At 42.2% G+C, this 18,421-nt stretch overlaps 2 protein-coding genes across 3 annotated transcripts; both read right to left on the bottom strand.

Moving 5' to 3' along the window:
* Nucleotides 1-1,007: 1,007 nt before the first annotated feature.
* macc1 (MET transcriptional regulator MACC1) lies at nt 1,008-6,460 on the bottom strand. The gene is given in 7 exon segments (XM_061675141.1): nt 1,008-1,888; nt 3,036-3,155; nt 3,157-3,225; nt 3,390-3,659; nt 3,661-5,405; nt 5,500-5,595; nt 6,217-6,460. Coding segments are annotated over 7 exon segments (2,733 nt in total). The 5' UTR covers nt 6,446-6,460; the 3' UTR covers nt 1,008-1,684.
* Nucleotides 6,461-12,224: 5,764 nt separating this feature from the next.
* sp8b (sp8 transcription factor b) lies at nt 12,225-14,362 on the bottom strand. Of its 2 annotated transcripts, none has more exons than XM_061675831.1 (2): nt 14,299-14,362; nt 12,225-13,968 (listed from the first exon to the last, which is right to left on the bottom strand). In XM_061675831.1, the coding sequence occupies exons 1-2, from the start codon at nt 14,317-14,319 to the stop codon at nt 12,601-12,603; spliced, it is 1,389 nt and encodes a 462-aa protein (XP_061531815.1). In that variant the 5' UTR covers nt 14,320-14,362; the 3' UTR covers nt 12,225-12,600. The 2 variants fall into 2 exon arrangements, with proteins under 2 accessions (XP_061531815.1, XP_061531816.1); XM_061675832.1 differs by lacking the exon at nt 14,299-14,362 and adding an exon at nt 14,077-14,130.
* Between the last annotated feature and the right edge of the window lie 4,059 nt (nt 14,363-18,421).

Here is an 18,421-nt window from a genome sequence, read left to right as displayed (position 1 = left end):
CTGTAACAGAAAAAAAAAAAAAAATTTTGATGGAGAAGCAATGCATTATTTCCTCTAATAAACACTCTACCCCAATTATTTTCTGGGTAGTTGAATGAATGAATAAGTAAATGTTCCGCCTTGAATAGATGCCTCATTTTTTCTTTTCAACAGAAAAAGAAACAATAAATTAGCAGACTTGGCATTTGTAAGTCTTAAAATTTAGGGTGGAGAATGTACTGCCGTATACAGTAGTAGGCAATAAATTACTGTTTAATTAGTTAAATTAAAAAAATTAAATGTAATTTAGAATAATTAATAATTCTAAATGCTGTCATTTTTTTAATGCCATTTCCAAACTCCACTCATAAATCAGGTGAATCTGGTGGGCTAATTCCCACAAGAATTTAGTGGAGTTGTTCATCTTATGTTAATGTAGTGCACTTCTTGTTTTGTTTTGTTTTGTTTTGACATTTCAGTTTTCTGGTCGTCTTAAAACCCTGGAATTAGACTACTGCGCAATACAAGATCTTTTTTCTTCCCACTGGCCATTGTAGGAAATAAAGTACAGTAAGCTAAAATGTTTTTCATTTCAGTATTGTTAAATTTTGCACACATTTGTTGTTTGTGTATATAATCCTGATTGTATGTATTTTTTTATATGTAGTCTGTTTCCAGTGACAAATATTTCCTTGTTTATAACAATAAAGATGATTCAAATGTTCACTTCTGTTAATATATATTTTTCTGCACATTTCTACTATTGCTGTCAATGTCCATTTCTGCAATCAGTTGGCTCTGTTGCCTGTTATAATTTGCAGATTTATTTAGGCTCAGGCACATTCAGTCAGCCAAAGTCAATTCATTGTAGCAGTGTGTGCTCCAGTAAAGACAGTGAAGATAAAAACTGAAACTAAAGCTTAAACAAACAGTGTTAGCAAAAGCAAACATGGAGGGGAGGGGGTGGGGGGATAAATCTCCACTGAAACCACTGCAGGAAGACCAATTAAAAATGCATGACACCAAACTGTTACAAAGATCTCTTTTATTAAAATGTGATTCCTCCAGGTAGTTTAGTTTCAGTGAATGTTTCCATCAAATGCAACAGTTCATTTCTGTGTCAAGCTTGGTACCACTCTACAAGGATCAATAGTGCATCTTTAAAACATTTGGCAACATGGTGTATAGGAAGTAATGTTTCCTTGAAAAATATAACGTTACAATACAAAATATAAGGTACCTGTTCATTATCACGTTAGGAGAGCATTCAGGAAGTACATATAAATCATAAGTTAATGCACGTAAATGAGTTTCACATTTCTTGGTGTCTCAATTCAGATGCTTTGTGTTTCAGATTAACTGATGCAAATATCTAAACATCTACCGCAACAATAGTGATGTGACTTATATTCAAAAGGAACAAGTAGTCTGTAAACACAAAGTACCCAAAAAATACATGTTGTAATCATAATTATTTGATAAATGTTGACATTTTATGGGTAAAAGAATAAACACAATGTCCTGTTGGGAAAACTGGCCTTCATTTTTTATTTTTATTTTATTTTTTTTTTTTTTCTCCTCTCCTCATCTATTTTCAAGACATGCTGATCACAGCTGCAGTTAAAGGACAAAGACATACAGTAAACAAACAGAAGAAGTCTAAGTGCAGGGACATTATCATGCTCTGATTGCAAAAGTGCTTAGCTTAGGTCTTTCGGTATGCTGAGGCCCTGTAGCGATCGAGGCAGTTGACTGTGATGAGGGCACCGGTCAGTTCTCGCCATTGTCTGGTGACAGGATTCTTCATTTTATCTAGGACCAGGTGGAGGTCTTGAATCACGTCTCTGTAACGGTTTCCATAACGTTGACTCCAGGAGAACAGGAAATCGTAGGCAGGTTTCCACATTAACTGTAAGACATTGGTAAACAATAACATACTTTTTCATTTCATTAACTGCTCCTACTGTTGGAAACTGTAACATGCATTAAAGGCGTGTTTAAAACAAATCAACAGCTGTAAATACACATTTGTTAAACATAATGATCACATGCTACAGAAACCGACTCAATAAATACGCACGCTACCCACCACTTATCATGCCTTGAATTAAACCATGCCGGATTATTTTAGCATATAGCAAATTTTGTTTGAGCACTGCTGACAACTCCAAACAGTAACAAAAGCACTGAAACAAGCGCTAACTTAACACAAGTTGGTCCACCAACCACATTGGCAGTACGCTTTACACCGATCTGATCGGCTTGATCGGTATCTGACAGTAATTAGCATTTTATGCTGATCGGCTTTGGTGTCATAATTCGCCGTTCCGATCAATGATGTCATTGATCAGCTCCGCAAAACACACTGCAATAAAATCTTGTATTCCAATACCACCGTCTTTTACGATCACTGGCCTTTACCGTGTCAACTCAAACGCGACCGGATACACTCATTACCATGGCAACAACAGTGGATCGTGCCACGTGTATTGTAAGAACAAAATAGGGGAAAACGTGTGGTGGTGGTCACCGGTGCTCGGGAGAGGACGTTCAAGGTTTGCTTGAGGTATGTTCACGTACTTTTAATACGATACGGCTCGCAAGCAGGCAACAAAACGATATGTAGCCTAGCAAGCTAGTGCTAGCACTAACAGTTGTACGCAAAGATGCTGGCGTTCTGTCGAATCATCCTCGAACGTTTGTGAAGTGAAGTAATTCCAATAAAGTAATTTGATTACAGTAAGTTAGCACCCATTATTTGTCATGCTGTAATGTTGGTTTGACCTGATTGATTAGAATGCATGACCTGACGAGAATACTTTTGAAGATACTCAGTATACAGTACACGAGTATATACAGTAAATGTCATTTAAATAGATCAGTAGATAGATAGAATAAATCGGGTATCGTTTTTTTTAACTCTCTGATCTGTGACTGGCCCCAAAAATCCTGATCATGGAACGCCTAGTAATGACAGAGAATACTCTCCCTGTTATAAGCAAGAGTACCATCAAAATAACTGCAGGTCTGGCAAACTACAAGGCTGGTTAACTGACCTGAGGCCCAACTTCTCCATTCATTCCTCTGTGTGGAGCCTCATAGACAGCGATCTGAGCACTGGACAGCTTTGCCGTTTTGTCAATGAGCTCCCGCCATCGAATCCCCAGCTCCACGGCATGTGGACAGGATAACTGTATTCTGAATCATCTGGGCCACAAGATTGATGCTGTCCATCTTTAACAGACTCTTAAAGGACAAACACAGCAATAAGATGCTCGTAGAAGAAAGAGGTCACTGAGAGGTGGAGGAGGGTGAGCGTGTTTGAGTATTGTCTGACAATAAAAATGTATTGTCAAGTGTTGACAGTCTTGTTGGTGTGGAAGTTAAAAATGAAATGTCCCTCTACTTACAACCATGAGTTCGTGAAGGAATTTCTTTTCACTCTTCTCAGCGTGGCAGTCTTCCTTCAGCTTTTCCAGCACACAGGCCACCTTATCAGCCTCTGTTTCAGCAACTCTGCGAGTGATGCTGTCCAGCGACAGATTGTAATACCCTAAAGCATCTGCAAACTCTCTCCAGTTGGTTATGTGCTCAGTGACTAATGTCTGGATGGCTGAGTACATGTACGTAAGCTTCTTGAAGGGCAGTGTCATGTTGTCCAGGAGAACCTCTGCGGTCACCGTGAATGCCGGTAAAGTCGATCACCTGATCGACCGTAATGAGCTTGACATTTTTGCAATGGACCAAACCGATCTTGCCCCTAAGGAATCCGATGTACCACTCCTTTACCTTTGAATTCCCTACGGATCTAACGGTCGCCTTGGAGAGGAGAGCCAACGTGTCTCCCTTGAAGTACTCCAATAGGTAGTCCACGTGTGTCTGACGGAGAACTGACTTTAGGGCCACACCATACCATTTTAGGTTCACAGGTCCATCTTTAAATATGGGGAAATCTGACACCCGTTCCTCAGGAATAGAGGATGTTTTCGATATTTCAACAACTTTTCCACTTGTGTGATTTGGCATGCGCTTTTCACATCGAATCGGTGCTGCAGAAGGGGAAGGGACCTGGAAATATGCAACAGTTGTAGAGTTTGTTTCAGTTACTTCCAGATCTAACTGAAACGGACTTAGGTCTTTGCTACCAGCACATGATAAGGCCACCGGTAAACGCAGCACTGTCCCAATTTTGAGCTGGCTCAGCCTCACTTCTTTCACCTTGTCCTCAAGTTTGATTTTAAACGTAGAGCCTGCGATACTAGTGGTGACAAGCAGGTCGTGCAGGTTGTCAGTCCTAAGGTGATGTGTTCCCCAAAGCTGCAGCACGAGTGGAGGCAGTCTGTTTCCTTGACATATATCCAGAAACGGGAGCTTTGGTGGTACCTCCTCGTGACAGCACACCACTATTACAACCTTAAAAGCTGGATGGATGTACCTGGGTCCATAGATGGCGACTGTGATTTGGCGGTGAAGGTAATCCCAGACTGACATAGCCGTGGACTGAATGGCTGAGGCCTCTGCGACTGCTATCACGTAAAAATGCGTCTTCAGGTTCTGGAGCTTCATCTGCATTACGTTGTTGAAAATGTCACAGTCATTCACTCTCGTATAGGGTCCTTCTCTTTTGCAAGACAAGAGTCCGAACACTGTGGTCAGGACCTGACTTAACGGGTCGCTCCGCACTTCTCCGGACAGCTTAACCTTCAAGGAGATTGAACCCTTTGTGTTGATGTTGCTGAGCACTACTTCCAGAAGTGGACTCATAGTGGTAATGTAGTTGTTGTTGAGTCCAGGAGGGGGGTCGAGCATTGCCTTCAGTGTAACTTCCTGAACTTCACCCGGGGGGATGTGGCCCTCCGGGACGTGCATACTAATTTCAGAGTCTGGCAGTTGGACTGTGCCTCCATCATGGCTGATCTTGCAGATGACCTGAAAGTTTGTTGCCTGAGTCTGAGCCCATCCAGGACTCTGGCTTATCAGATTTAGGTCCAAGCAAGAGCGAGTTAACTGCCTGTGGCTCAGCCAAGCCATTTTATAGGCTTCTCTATCATTTTTTAGCCAATCAAAATCAGGAGTTAGAACAGGCTGGGGTGGTTTGAAGCTGTGCCCTCTCTTTGGTGTCTTCCTCTCAAAATGATCCAAAATGTCTGTGGCACTCCTCCATCTCCCAGATTTGTTGTTGGCTTTGTTTTTCTTTTCCAGAAAGTTCCCCACATTGCCTTCATCTGAAGATGTGCTAATGGTATCCCCATTTTCTGCGTCCAGGTGGTTTACAGATCCTGGGAATATGGGTGATGTGTTGGAAATAAGGTTATCAGAGTTGTTGTGTCCAATGTCATCGAAAGGAATAGATCCTGACAGCTTGCTCCAAAAGGGATTTTGTCTTGTCTTGTCATCGTTCTTTGGCGTTGGAGGCACAGTTCCATCTATTTAAAAAGGCATGATTTTATCAACAATTCTGCTTTGAACATGATCTTAAATCTTGCTTACAATTTACAGAAGGTACATTCCATTTTTTACCATTCAGAGCGTTTTCATCCAGATCGATCAGTGTCCCCTCAGATTTGCTTCTTACAAGACTCCCTGCACACGGCAAGGAGTTTGCCATATTTTCATCTGTAAATGTTAAAAAAAAAAAAAAAACATACTTTGGTTTGAAGTTGTTGTCGTTATTTGTTTTTCATCAGTACACTGAGCCTCTGTGCCTGTCTTGCAGAGAAACGGCACCCAAAGTGGAAGAAGGCCTCAGTTCGTCAATGTGTCGCTTGTTGGCGTCACGAGGATTCAACCCATTCATGACATGTCACAGTGAGTCAGTCATCAATGATGTGCTTTCTTACAAACAGTGCACAAAAAAAACAGGTTGGGCTTGTCAGGCTTTGAGCGTTACAGTCAGTCCTCTCCTGTGTAGAAAATGTCCATTTTCACCAGTGCCTTGAATGACGTCAGCAACTGCATTTTGCACTATCACCATATTTTAATACATTTCAGATGAATGAAATCCAGGTAAACAAACGATCTTAACTGTACTGCCGTCTCAACAGGTGTGTGTCGTGTGGTTACATGTTAATAATTCGTAAGCTAGACCGGTCACGTCAGGGTCGAGCCGTAATGTATAAAACGATGAAATCGAGAGATCAAAAGGAATCTAATGTCTCACCGTCGGCATGAGATGTTAGTAGTTTTTCCTCGGGCACGCGTTCCGAAAAAGAGTCCGCTTGACAAACATTGACTCACTTTGTTGCTGCACTTGTGAAGCGTGTCCTCGTCTGCCTTCACACACACACACACACACACGCACACGCACACCGAGCATGTTGGGACTGCGAGTTTGTAGCCGGACGCGCTCGCTCGGCGGAGGACGGGCCTGTCCGCCGTGCGGCACTACAACTCCCACAATGCACCTCCGCGGACGCGCGAGACGTGACGACACCTGAAACTGAGCGGCGGTTTCGAGGGCTTTCATGGCGAGCGTGCCGCTGACAAATGAGGTTGCACGGGAAGGCAACACGTCGACGCACAAATACACTTCAACACAAATGGAACACAACGCGGCAAATACCGCTCTTCGTTGACGAGTGCTTTGTAGTTCTCTATGAAGGCTCACATGCTTTGTTTAGATTGATTTTCCTCTGTTTGGGTATCACTGCTCTTTCGTGTGATCTTACCCCAAGCGAAGGTTAACTGGAGTTAATCCCGTCAAGGACGGCTGCCGTGTTATCTAATGAAGCAAATTACTCATTAACTGTGAAGGCTGACTGTTAGTGGTGAAATAAAAAAAATAAATAAAATAGTGGTGGCATAGCAATGCAGCTGTTAATTAACAAATACTTCTCTCTCTCTCTCTCTCTCTCCCTCTAGCGGCCTACAACAGAACAAATATGTTATGCAGACCTACATCCAATAACATCTTGTATCAGATTAAAGATAATACAGCAAATGAATAAATTATTGTACATTTTAAGCAATTTTAAACGAAAATAACTTAATATGGAGGAAGGGATAGAAGATGGAGGGGGGGGGGGGGGGTCAATGCTACTTTTAGGGTCTCCAGCTGGTCAACACACACAGACAGACGCACCCGGACTTGAAACCTTAACCTTATTGTTTTTTTTTTTTTAAATAATAAAAATAAAATAAAAAGCCTTCGTCGCAACTTGAACCCAATTTGAAAGCCTAATTCCAAAGCCTCTCCCAAGGCCGGAAACCCCATTTCGAAACCCCTAACTTCGAAGACTAACCCTGACTTGAAACCCGAAACCTTCCGTCCAACCCTTGAAATCCTGTTTTGAAAGCCTAATTCTTGACGCATGACTTTATTGAAAGTGATGCAGATCGGAATTTGTGCGAGCTCGAGTGTCGCAATGATCCGTGAAGCTTTGAGGAATGTCGCAATGTCCAACGAGAACATTTACGAGATCAACTGGGTTTGAAAAAATGTATTTGCACTGACTGTAAATGTAAAAGAATGAAAAACATTGACATTATACGTACTTTTGACCCACGCTGTTTAATACGTTAGAATATTACATTTTCACAATATAAGTATATCATTTTTGTTTTGATCATTTTCCATTGTTGGAACTCTTTTCAACATTTGGTGAACGTTTTAAATTGTATTATTTTGTAAACATTTGGATACGCTTGCAAGTAAATGAATCTCACGGGGGGTGGGTCAACGTTAAGGTGTTGTCACTTCTCAGCCACGCGGTGGCGCCATTTCTCTAACATTCACTTCATTGCCAACCGACAAGCGTTTTTGGTTTTGACCGAGTTGAGATCAGGCCTGAATTGAGTCGGTTGAAATGCGTCATTCTGGTCCCAAATGAAGCAACAGCGATGCAATAGAAGGCTTGAACATGTGTCACACGGATTTCACCCCCCAAATTGATACGGTTGATTCGCTCTGCTCAGTGGAACCTCTAAAATGGGACAATCTGTTCCGTGACGCCCCCCTGTAATTTCAAAAACAAGGTCACCGTATTTAATCATATAAATAAGCGGAACTCATTTTGTGTACAACAAGATTTGCTGACGTGCACGATAATTAGTTTTGTTTGACGTTTGGGGCATATTTTCAATTGCTTGAACTGCAAATTGGGTCACATTCGGTTCCATTAGGGCTGCCATTTGGAGTTTTGCCACAATCTCGATGGTATTAATTCTGTTCCGTTTTACAGTATTTGTTGTTGTCTCCCACGGACCACAAGCCACCACACCCCTACGGTCATGTGACATCTTGAACCGTACTGTTCTTCTTGTTTGGACTGAACAGGGTGAAAGGACATTTAGTTATGCTACTCCTGCTCGGAACGCTCAGCAAACAGAGCTGAAATGATCACATCTTGTCTCATTTGGAACTTTTCGCTCTATTTTAAAAGACAGATAGCAGACTTCAATTGGACACTTCTTTGACTTGTTGACAATTGACCCTTTTTGCTGCCCTTCATTGATTTATGTTCAACTATGCGATGTTTTGTTTGTATTTGTGACGTATGTTGTGACCGCTTGGCCAGATCATCAAACCTCGGTCTCAACTGGTCTTTCGCCTGGTTACAAAAAGCAATTTCCACTTCAAATGGTGCGTCAATTATGATTCATTAATTGCAAATATAGCTTAGGTCATCTATCTTTGCCAGCAACTTGTAGTGACAGACGGAACAATGAAATGCTCTTCCACGAGATGGTGGAAAGTACAGTAAACCTGCCCACCTGTTGCCGTTGTCAGCTTTGGGTTCAATTAGACAGATGCACATTTTTTTTTTTTTTTTAACGAATTAATGAAGTCAATTTGTCAATGGATTGGGACAAGATCATCATTATTTAAGTATTCATAGTTTTTTTTTTTTTTACGAATTAATGAAGTCAATTTTGTCAATGGATTGGGACAAGATCATCATTATTTAAGTATTCATAGTTTTTTTTTTTTTTTTTTGGTAACATTCTTGTTTGGCGTGCTGTGCGACCTTTTGTTGGGAAACCCCGAATTCAAGGGAAAATAAATCAAATGGATCCCGTTCGCCATCAAGCCAAAAATGAAAGGACACCTTTTATTTTATCTTGGTGAATAATTTTCCATTGCAACTCGCCATTTGATTTTTTTTTTCACTTGCAGTTCAACAGGTGAGGCACCAGCTGCTTACATAAATGATTGGAAATGGCTGAAAACACCGAAAATGTTACCCTGCCAGAATTTGGTACAAGTACTCTGGCTTGATTTACCGAGCTCTGAATATTATACAATTGTGTTTCCTTCAAGATTGGTCAGTTTGACGGCAGTGGTAGTTACCAAGTATGTGACTTTGTCTGGGGAAAAGGCTTTGAAAAGTAGTAGTTGTTGTTGTTGTTGCGGCAGTTTGCGAGTGGGTGTAAAGAATGAGATCGATGGGACATCAATATTCAACATCATCCTATTGTAAGTGTTAATGCCTAAATTTAGTGTTCGTATATTTGAAAACCGAACTTGATTCACTTGGGCTTGGTCAGCATTAAAAACGCACTTATCAGAACGTATTGTTTTTAGTTTAACAATAGTAATGAAGTTGAGAACTTCAGGGGAAAAAAAGCAAAAAACATTCAAACTGGTTAAAAACAAACGAGCCTTGACTGTTATACAATCATTGTTTCAGTTTCTGATTAGAACTCTGACTGGAATTGTATGATGATGAAGAAAGTTGGGAATTCATCAGGATTGATGTGGTCTGGCCAAAACATTTCCACCGGTAGGGGGCGCTGAAAGGTTGCACATTGAAGAAGCACCTTAACTGCTCCCTCCTTCGTCTTTAAGAGGTTTAAATAGTGTTTTTTGTTTTTGTTTTTAAACAGTTATTCGATATTACAATTTGTAGCAATGTTTAAATGTCACGCTTAACAAGGATGTTGTTTTGTTGAGGAACGTTTGCCATTAGAATTTTTAATATTTGTTTCACAATATCTCGTGTGTGTGTGTGTGTGTGTGTGTGTGTGTGTGTGTGTGTGTGCAACACAAATTCACAGCAGAAAGTCAGTTGAATTCGCCTTGAAGTTTATAATCATGATAATAAATGAATCACTTGTATTAAATAGGTGTTTTGCTTATACATTATTATTATTATTATTATTATTATTATTATTGTATCAACTAGAAATGACGTGTTTTCAAGTTATTTGAGCAGGCTACATATTTATATAAAAAAGTGGAACTTCCAGCCAATGACCTATTTTGTACATTTTGCTCTTGAATGCAAAACTGCCTTTTAAAATCAAATTTACAGGGGAAAATATATATCTTTATATTTAGCTTTAATTGCCCGCGTGTTGTCACTTATTACCGTTTCTGTTGAATTTGGAACAAACACAACGTTTTGATTGCTGAAATGATTTGAAAGACAAACGGTTTCAGCACATTTTCAATATCGGTATACTCGAGATGGCAAAATTGATTTAAAAAAAAAAAAAAAATCAAAAATATTGCAATTGACGTCAAATTATTGAACGCTCGCACTGCACTGAACTGCTCTTTTATCGGCATGAGGGAATTTTCTTTAGCTTTAGATTCAAATAGAGCCTAAATTATTAAATATTTTTTTGCTTTTGATTCTTTAACTGACCTGACCCATTTTTCCGTTTAATTAAGAGTTGAAAGTTAATTAAGGAACAAAAACAAAGCCCTGTTTAATACTAACGTGCTTGTGGGGTGGGGGGAACTAATCCATGACCTTATTAAAATGTTTTGAAATAAAACAGAATGATTTCCAATAGTTAATTAGTTAGTTTCATCGCCAATCATTTCATTGACCCAACAAAATAATTCTGAGTCCTTACTCACTTTATTGAGTGCGTGGCTCACATAAAAAGCCATTCTCAGGAGAGAAAAAAACAACAACAAACAAAAAGGGATATCATTGTAAAATTAAAATCACTTTACAACATGCTTACTTAAATAAAAAAAAAAAAAAAAAAAAAAAAAACAAGTGGGTAAACAGTAACTCATTTCCAAAGCTTACAAATAAATTCAAAAGTGCGCCTAATGAGAGACCCCTAAATACAAGAAAATTCGTGGTTAAATAGAACTCCCCACAATACATTTCATATCATGTCAAAAATGGGGGAAAAAAAATAAAAAATCCAAAGCACATATCCGTATATTTTCAAATATTTACTAGAGTCCATATACAACTAGAAATCGCTATACAAAATCGTCTCCTGGACAAATACATTACTCACCTTTGACATGGGCGTATATTCTAACCTACATGGTTCAATATTTACAGCACATTTTGCAGTCCAATAAGGGACCTCCTCAACTGCAAACCTGCCTTGGCGCACATGTGGACTGGACACAAAGTGTATGTGGGCAGTGGTCAGATATAACAAAACCAGCCCATAATTATACTCTATTTCTTCCACACCGAACTATATGTTCATCTCTCCTTGTCGGTAAAATAAAGTGCCAGAGTTTGCCCGTGAACAAAATGTACGACAGCACACTTCTTTTTTGTTTTGTTTTGTTTTTTGTTTTTTTTTTGTTTTTTTTTTTGCTTGCAGCCCCTGCAAAAATGCACAATAAGGCATGAACCAAACTTTTTATTTAGTTTTTTTATTTTTTATTATTATTTTTCCCCCCCCCCCCCCTCTCCCCCAGCACTTTTACACGGGAAAATGTCAATTGGAACAGCAACATGTCAATCAAAAAAAAAAAAAAAGTTTATAGCCTATTTTCTCAATAAATGACACTGATGGTGGAGCATACTGTATGTTCACTGTCTCCTCCTTAGGCCTAAATTTCCCCTCACAAATGATATGGAGCGTCGTACACCAAGTGTACTTCAATATAAGTGTGCAGGCCTCATTTCTCAGTCAATGATGATGGATTATTGTGCATAAAATATCCACTGCGCCCAAAAATGTTGGGGCCTCTTTTCTCAATAAATGGCCTGAATCGTTGCGAATAGGTATACACATTAATGTGCCTATACTGAAAAAAAAAAAAATGTGCTATACACCAACGTATATACACACTGTCGTTTTCATACAGAAAAATGTGTAGGTTTATTTTCTTCATAAATGACGTGACGTATTGCGCATATACTTAAGTATATACACGTTAATGCCCGTACATAAAAATGTATCGGCCCATTTTCTCAATAAATTAGAGTTAGGAGTTTTGTGCATACACTAAATGTTGTCCACTGTCTAGTCGTTACTCCCGCCGCCCCGCCCCACCCCCCCCCCCCCCCCCCCCCCCCCCAAAAAAAATGTGAAAAATGCACAAATTGCATGGGCTCCCTTTTTTAACGAACGACATACGATGTGCATACAGCAAAGTGTATTCCCCGGCACGCCCATCTCGGGGCAGTTATGACGTTGCACGTTGTGTACCAAAGATGTAATTGAAGAAATGCGCTGGCCTTTAAATGCAACATCGAGCAAAGTAGTGTACTCCTCGTGCCACAGAAAGTTCTCAAGGCTTCTTTGACAGACGGAACATTGTGCACCCACTCGTGCAGCGTGTCCTTATTGAGAAACGTGTAACTTTCGCGATTTGACATTGCGCACGAAGTGCAATAATGTCCACCGGTGCCATGTCCTCACAGAACGTCCCCAACATTTTCTCGTGGTTCGCACACACTTGGAACGGAGTTAGAGACCGTTCATGCCCAGCACGCCCTGCCTGGCCTCGGCCGGGTGCAACAGGTCCGGGGAGTGGCACGGGGGGCTCCCCGGTGCGCTGTGCTCGCTGTCGGTATCGCTCCCCCGCTTGCCCCCGCTCCCCCCGGAGCCCGAGCCCGCCGACCCTCCGGCGCTGTGCGTCTTGACGTGCTTGCTCAGGTGGTCGCTTCGCATAAACCTCTTGTTGCACACCGGGCAGGCGAACCTCTTCTCCCCGGTGTGCGTGCGTAAGTGTCGCTGGAGCTCGTCGGAGCGCGTGAACCTCTTGCCGCAAAAGAGCCAGTTGCACACGAACGGCCGCTCGCCGGTGTGCCACCGCAAGTGCGCCTTGAGGTGAGACGTTTTCCCGTAAACCTTCCCGCAGCCGGGGATGTGACAACTGTGGAGGCCCTTCCTCCGCAGGCTGGCGCCACCGGGTCCCAGTCTCTCCGCCTCCTGACAGTTGGGACAGTCGCAGGTGGCCCTGCCCGAGTAGCGCCGCGCGGACGAGCGCGGGGACGCCGCTAAGGAGGCCGGGGGAGCCCCGGAGAGCATCGTACCCGCCGCGCCGGTTAACGGAGACGGGCTGGTGTCCGGATAAGAGGAGAGCACCGGTTTGAAGCCGTCCATCAGGTGCTGGCCGGTGGTCAACAGGTGCGGAGAGGGGTTTGTACTGAAGGCAGAGTGGCTCAAATTGGAATATTCAGAATTATATCCGCCCAGGGGGGAGTGCAAGGACGTCTGCAGTCCGCCGGAATGTAACGACGTCTGCAGTGCCGCTCCGTTGGGGTTCTGGACGTCAATCCAGCCGGCTCCCACGTCCCACCAGGCCGATGTGCCCGCGGTGCCCACCTCTCCCGCGGGGATGCCGGGGTGGGACGACTTGAACCAGGACTCGTACGGGTGCGCCACGCTCATCCTCGGGTAGATGCCCTGCAGACCGTCCACGGACGTGTGCACCTTGGAGATGAACACCGGCTGGTGGCTCGACTCTTGGGAGCCGTTGGACACGGACGCTTGGAACACCGAGTAGTCGTTGCCAAAGTGGGATCCGGGCGAGGCGCCGGACGTGAGGGAGAAGGCGCTGGAGCCCGTGGAGCCGTTGGAGCTGAACGAGTCCGAGATGGCCGAGCCGTTGCGGGACACCCCGAAGCCGGAGAGGCCGGAGCCCAGGCTGCAGCTGCCGGCGCCCGCGGCGGCGGCGGCGGCGGCGGCGGCGGCTCGCTTCCACGGGTGGAAGCCTTTCCCGAACGAGGAGGAATTATCCGAAATGGTGGACGGCGAAGGGCTCGGACTCCCGATTTTGTTGCATGTTGCGGCTAACATGGCTAAAGGAGTCGATCCCAACCTCGGCTCCTCCTGGATGTTGGGGACACACGAAAAAGCAGCAAGTTAGGTAGGGGGAATAAAAGAAAAGAAAAGAAAAGAAAAGAAAAGACAAGACGCTTTCACGCTCGACCTGCGTACCTGGACAAAGTTTTACAAACAAGAGAAGAGCGCCACACACAACTTTGATCCCATCTACCCAAAATAGAAGCTAAACACTGACTTTGCTGTAAGGTCGCCCGCAAATTTTACAGCGTAACCCCCCCCCACCCCCCCACCCCCACCCCAAAATCCAAGCCGGAGAGGAGCAGCCAATGACAAGAACCAATTGAAGCAGTAAGAAAGTCCTTTTCGGAGACTCACCCCTAGAAGTGAAGTTGCCATCACACACAAAAAAACACAGCCCTCCTCGGAGGATCTTTTTATATTTATGAATCCGAGCAGTGTTTCTTTCTTCCTTTTTCTTTTTTTTTTTTTTTTTTTTAGAGGTGTGCAATACAATGATGCGTTCCGCCCATTCTTCCACGGTCCCGCGGCTCCTCTCCGGCTTTGAAGTGGCGCTGTGACACGGGCGTCCAATCAGCGGCTCCAGCGCGACGCTCGGCCGCCGCGCGGCCCCCGTGAGGTCATCAATAGACGGGCCTCTCCACCCCCCAGGCCGCCCCCTCCATAATAAAAGACAGCGGAAGGAAGGTAAAGTTAAATGAGAGTGAATAAGGAGGGAGGAATTAGGGGGCCACTTATTGAGAATTTTTTTTTTTTTTTTTTTTTTTTTTTTTTTTTTACAGAACATCACTTTCCATAAATTAGAAGAAAACTGCTTCAAGGAAGGATGAGCAGAGCGTCAATAAAAGTTTTTCTTTAACGCAAATCTCACTCCTTTTTTTTTTTTTTTTTGCTTTAATGCAAAGTATCATTTTTAAACTTGACTGTTGTGTTGCAGTTCTTCGACTGAAACATCTTCAGAACGTCTTTTTCACATGGCAGATTAAAATTCCAATTTCTCTGCTTTAACTCAATATACACAAAGTCACGCAACATATAAAAGGCCGCTTTGTTCTCCACCCGCGTGTGATCCTATATTAAAATCACTTTCGCATAATTGACGTCAATTATGTTGGCGCTTTCGATGAGTAGAAGGTGCAGGTTTTTGCAAAAATTCAACAAAATAGAAGCAACCCCACGCATGGGCTGGCAATATGGATAATGTTGGCGTCTGGATTATTTATGGGAATACATGATTGCGCTCTTTGGCTCGGGCTGGATTTCCAAATGTAAATGTTGCATCTGTTGAATGGGGTTCATCACTTATTTGCACAGTGACATGTTTTTATTTTTATTTTATTTTTTATTTTTTTTTGCGTGGGGGGGGGGGGTGTCAAGGTGCTGTTACGTCATAGGAAGTTTGGGTGGGGGTGGTGGTGGGGGCAAAAGCTCTCGTCCTGCTCTATTTTGCATGCAGCGCGCACTCGACGCGCACATTTCATTTGAATTTCAAATTTAATAACGCGGGAGGTTTTTAATCATCCGCACTTTTATTTGTTTGATATTAACATGCTTATTGACCGCCTCTGTTGACCAGCTTGGTCATGACAGGACAGGGAAAAGTTAATTAAAACGACCAGGGATTATTCATCACATCATCTGCCTTGGCCATGTCGCTTCCTTTATTGCACAGCCTGATAGATGGACTGCCTGATTAATTTTTGTCTTTCTACATTTGGACACGATCTTTTTTTTTTCTCTCTCTCTCTCTCTCCAAGTATTAATCCACACTACTTTGCCCGCGGCGACACAAAAACAAAAATGATAGGGATGACCACTTTATTTATTTACTTTGTTGTAATTATGGCGTACAGGTGCAAATGTTGATTACAAACAGATGACGTTCCATCACGTTTTACACTTGTTGCTAATAACTGGCAACGTTTAGAAGTCATTCTAATATAGGGTTTGACATCGAGCAATTAAATTGTATTCTTATTATTATTATCATGATGCATTTTTAAAGATTCTTTCAAATCAGCTATCATTTTTTTTTTTTTTCAAGATTCCAAAAAGTGAAGTAAGACTAAAATCGGGAAACTAAACTCTTTATTTGCGGGATGGGAGATTTTAAATCTTGAAATACAAGTAATACATTTCAAATGAATCTAAATATCGAAGGAAGATTTCATCCCCATTTATTTCTTTCTTTATTTTTATTTATGCATTCTTACTGCGTTTTCATTCAAAGACACTCGACGGCAATTAGTCGCATTAGAACGAACGGGCAATGGCTTTTTGGCTGCGAACACACGTGTGACAATGACGACGAGAAATAAATGAATAATAACTACCTACCGTTGTCCTCAGCTTGGTCGTGCACCGATCAGTGTTCGCTTTAAGAGCAGCGCAACGTCACATCCCGGTGCAGGCTGCGTGTGGCAATGTGACTGCGCACCGTGCACTTAAATGATACACTTGTAATTTCCTTTGCTCTAAATTGGGAGACAGTTCGCCAACCCCCTCTATTAGAATATGCAAAAAAAAAAAAAAAAAAAAATGGTCCCCTCTTAAAAAAAAAAAAAAAAAAAAAGAGGTAAATATATGTAATAAGAAATAAATATGTATATAATTATGGATAATTGGGGGTGATTCCGTTTTTCAAAAATCCATTATATACGCAAGAGAGAGTCTTGCACATGAGGCTGCGGTGCGTGGGGGCGCACGCTGTGGCCCTTGGTGACAAATTAGCAAGTGATCATCGCGGCAAGGCTCAGGTCAAAGGTCGGCGCGGCAGCCAGCGTGTCGCTTGTGCGCTCAGCTCTCGTGGACACGTAATGCATTCAAGTAGAAATATGAAATTATTTTGGAGTTCCTATCTTCAGTGGCTTGTTGTGTGTGCGTTCAGATGGTGCACAGGTTGCAGCGATGGCTGTAACTGTAAGCCGCCCTGAACAGATGTCTCCATTGAAGGCTTTCTTTGGGGCTATATTACCGCCATGACATCAAACTCCAAACCTGTCCCCTTGGCCGCCATAATGAGCGACTTATTCTGGGCCGCTGAGCACGAACAAAGTGGGCGCAATATTGCATGTGGCACAATTGCTCCTCCGGGCACTAAACAACCGGGGCCGTGGACGCCGATACGACACTTTGATTGGAAGCTTCGCCTTCAAAGTGGCTTGTGTGTGGAGGAGAGGGGAAAAAAACAAACAAACCTGGGGGTCATCACTTGTGGCCTCAGCCCAGAAAGTCCTAAAGAATCTACTTTTGTGGTCATGACAGGCTTAGTTTTAATAAAAGCTTAACATGTCAATTAAGTTATTAGATTACTTCTATTTTTACGCTTAACCATATCATCCTAGGTTTGCATTGTTACCGCCACCTGTAATTAGGACTTTAGTACCATGTTAGTGTAGGTTAGCGATAGACTACAATGCGTTGCAACCTACATACAAATTTAGGTTTAAGTCACTGCCAAAGGAATGAAACAGTCAGAAACGGATGGATTTTCTCTATTTTCAAAAGCATACTCCCCACTTGGAATATGAATTGCAGTTTGGTAGAATCTTGTCCTTCTGTTCCTACGGTCTTGCCTCATTTTGCATGAACCGGAACAGAACCAGCTAAGTAAGTCGCAACATAGCCACAAATGCAGCCCCCCTGATTTTTCCACTTTTATCAGAGGCAGTAATAAATTGTATAAAATATTTCTTAGTTACAAATGTTGTTTTCTTCATCGATCTATGGCAGCGATGTATAGTGACAGGCAGAACAATGAAATCCTCTTCCATTAGATGGCAGAAGGCCCCTTTGTAGCCACCTGTCGGCGTTCATGTGACACAATAAGTCTTTGCTTCTTGTGAGTATATTAGCTTTGTGTTTAATTAAAGAGGCCCAGAGGAAGTCTATTTGAGTGAACTGAGACGATACCGTCATTATTTCAGTAATCATATGTCTTGTGACATTTTGGTGGTGTGCTGTGACATTTCTGAAATGTGCAATAGGTTCCTTTTTCTCAAAAAGGTTGTAAAACATTGTTCTAAGATGCCCCAATTAGTTTCCAGAGGCTGCATTATCTACCTGAGAAAAATTGATGATGGCAGTGTACCCTCCATCCCAGATGAAAAAACTGTACATTCCTGTCATGATACAAACATGATATGCTTTGTGCTATCGCATCAGGACTTGTAGTTTGTTAAATTCTGTTGATTTCATTATTTAATTCATGTTGCACCAGGAAAGAGAGACCGTCATTTCTCGTGTATAACGCGCACCCATATATAATGTGCACCCCCAAAGTTGACCTCCATATTCTGGAAAACCCTTCTACCTATGTATAATGCATTTTTACGATGCATGATTTTGCTTGTACCCATATGATCAAAACATGAAGTATTATCTGTATTTTGTTAGGTTTATTTTCAAAGAATTATTCTGACGTTACGGACTTAATTTGAACACGCAATACTTTATTTTTATTTACTTGCTCTTCTTTTGA

This window comes from Phycodurus eques, chromosome 4, assembly GCF_024500275.1.
Source record: "Phycodurus eques isolate BA_2022a chromosome 4, UOR_Pequ_1.1, whole genome shotgun sequence".
NCBI lineage: Eukaryota > Metazoa > Chordata > Actinopteri > Syngnathiformes > Syngnathidae > Phycodurus > Phycodurus eques.
This window is presented reverse-complemented; position numbering and strand designations above follow the sequence as displayed.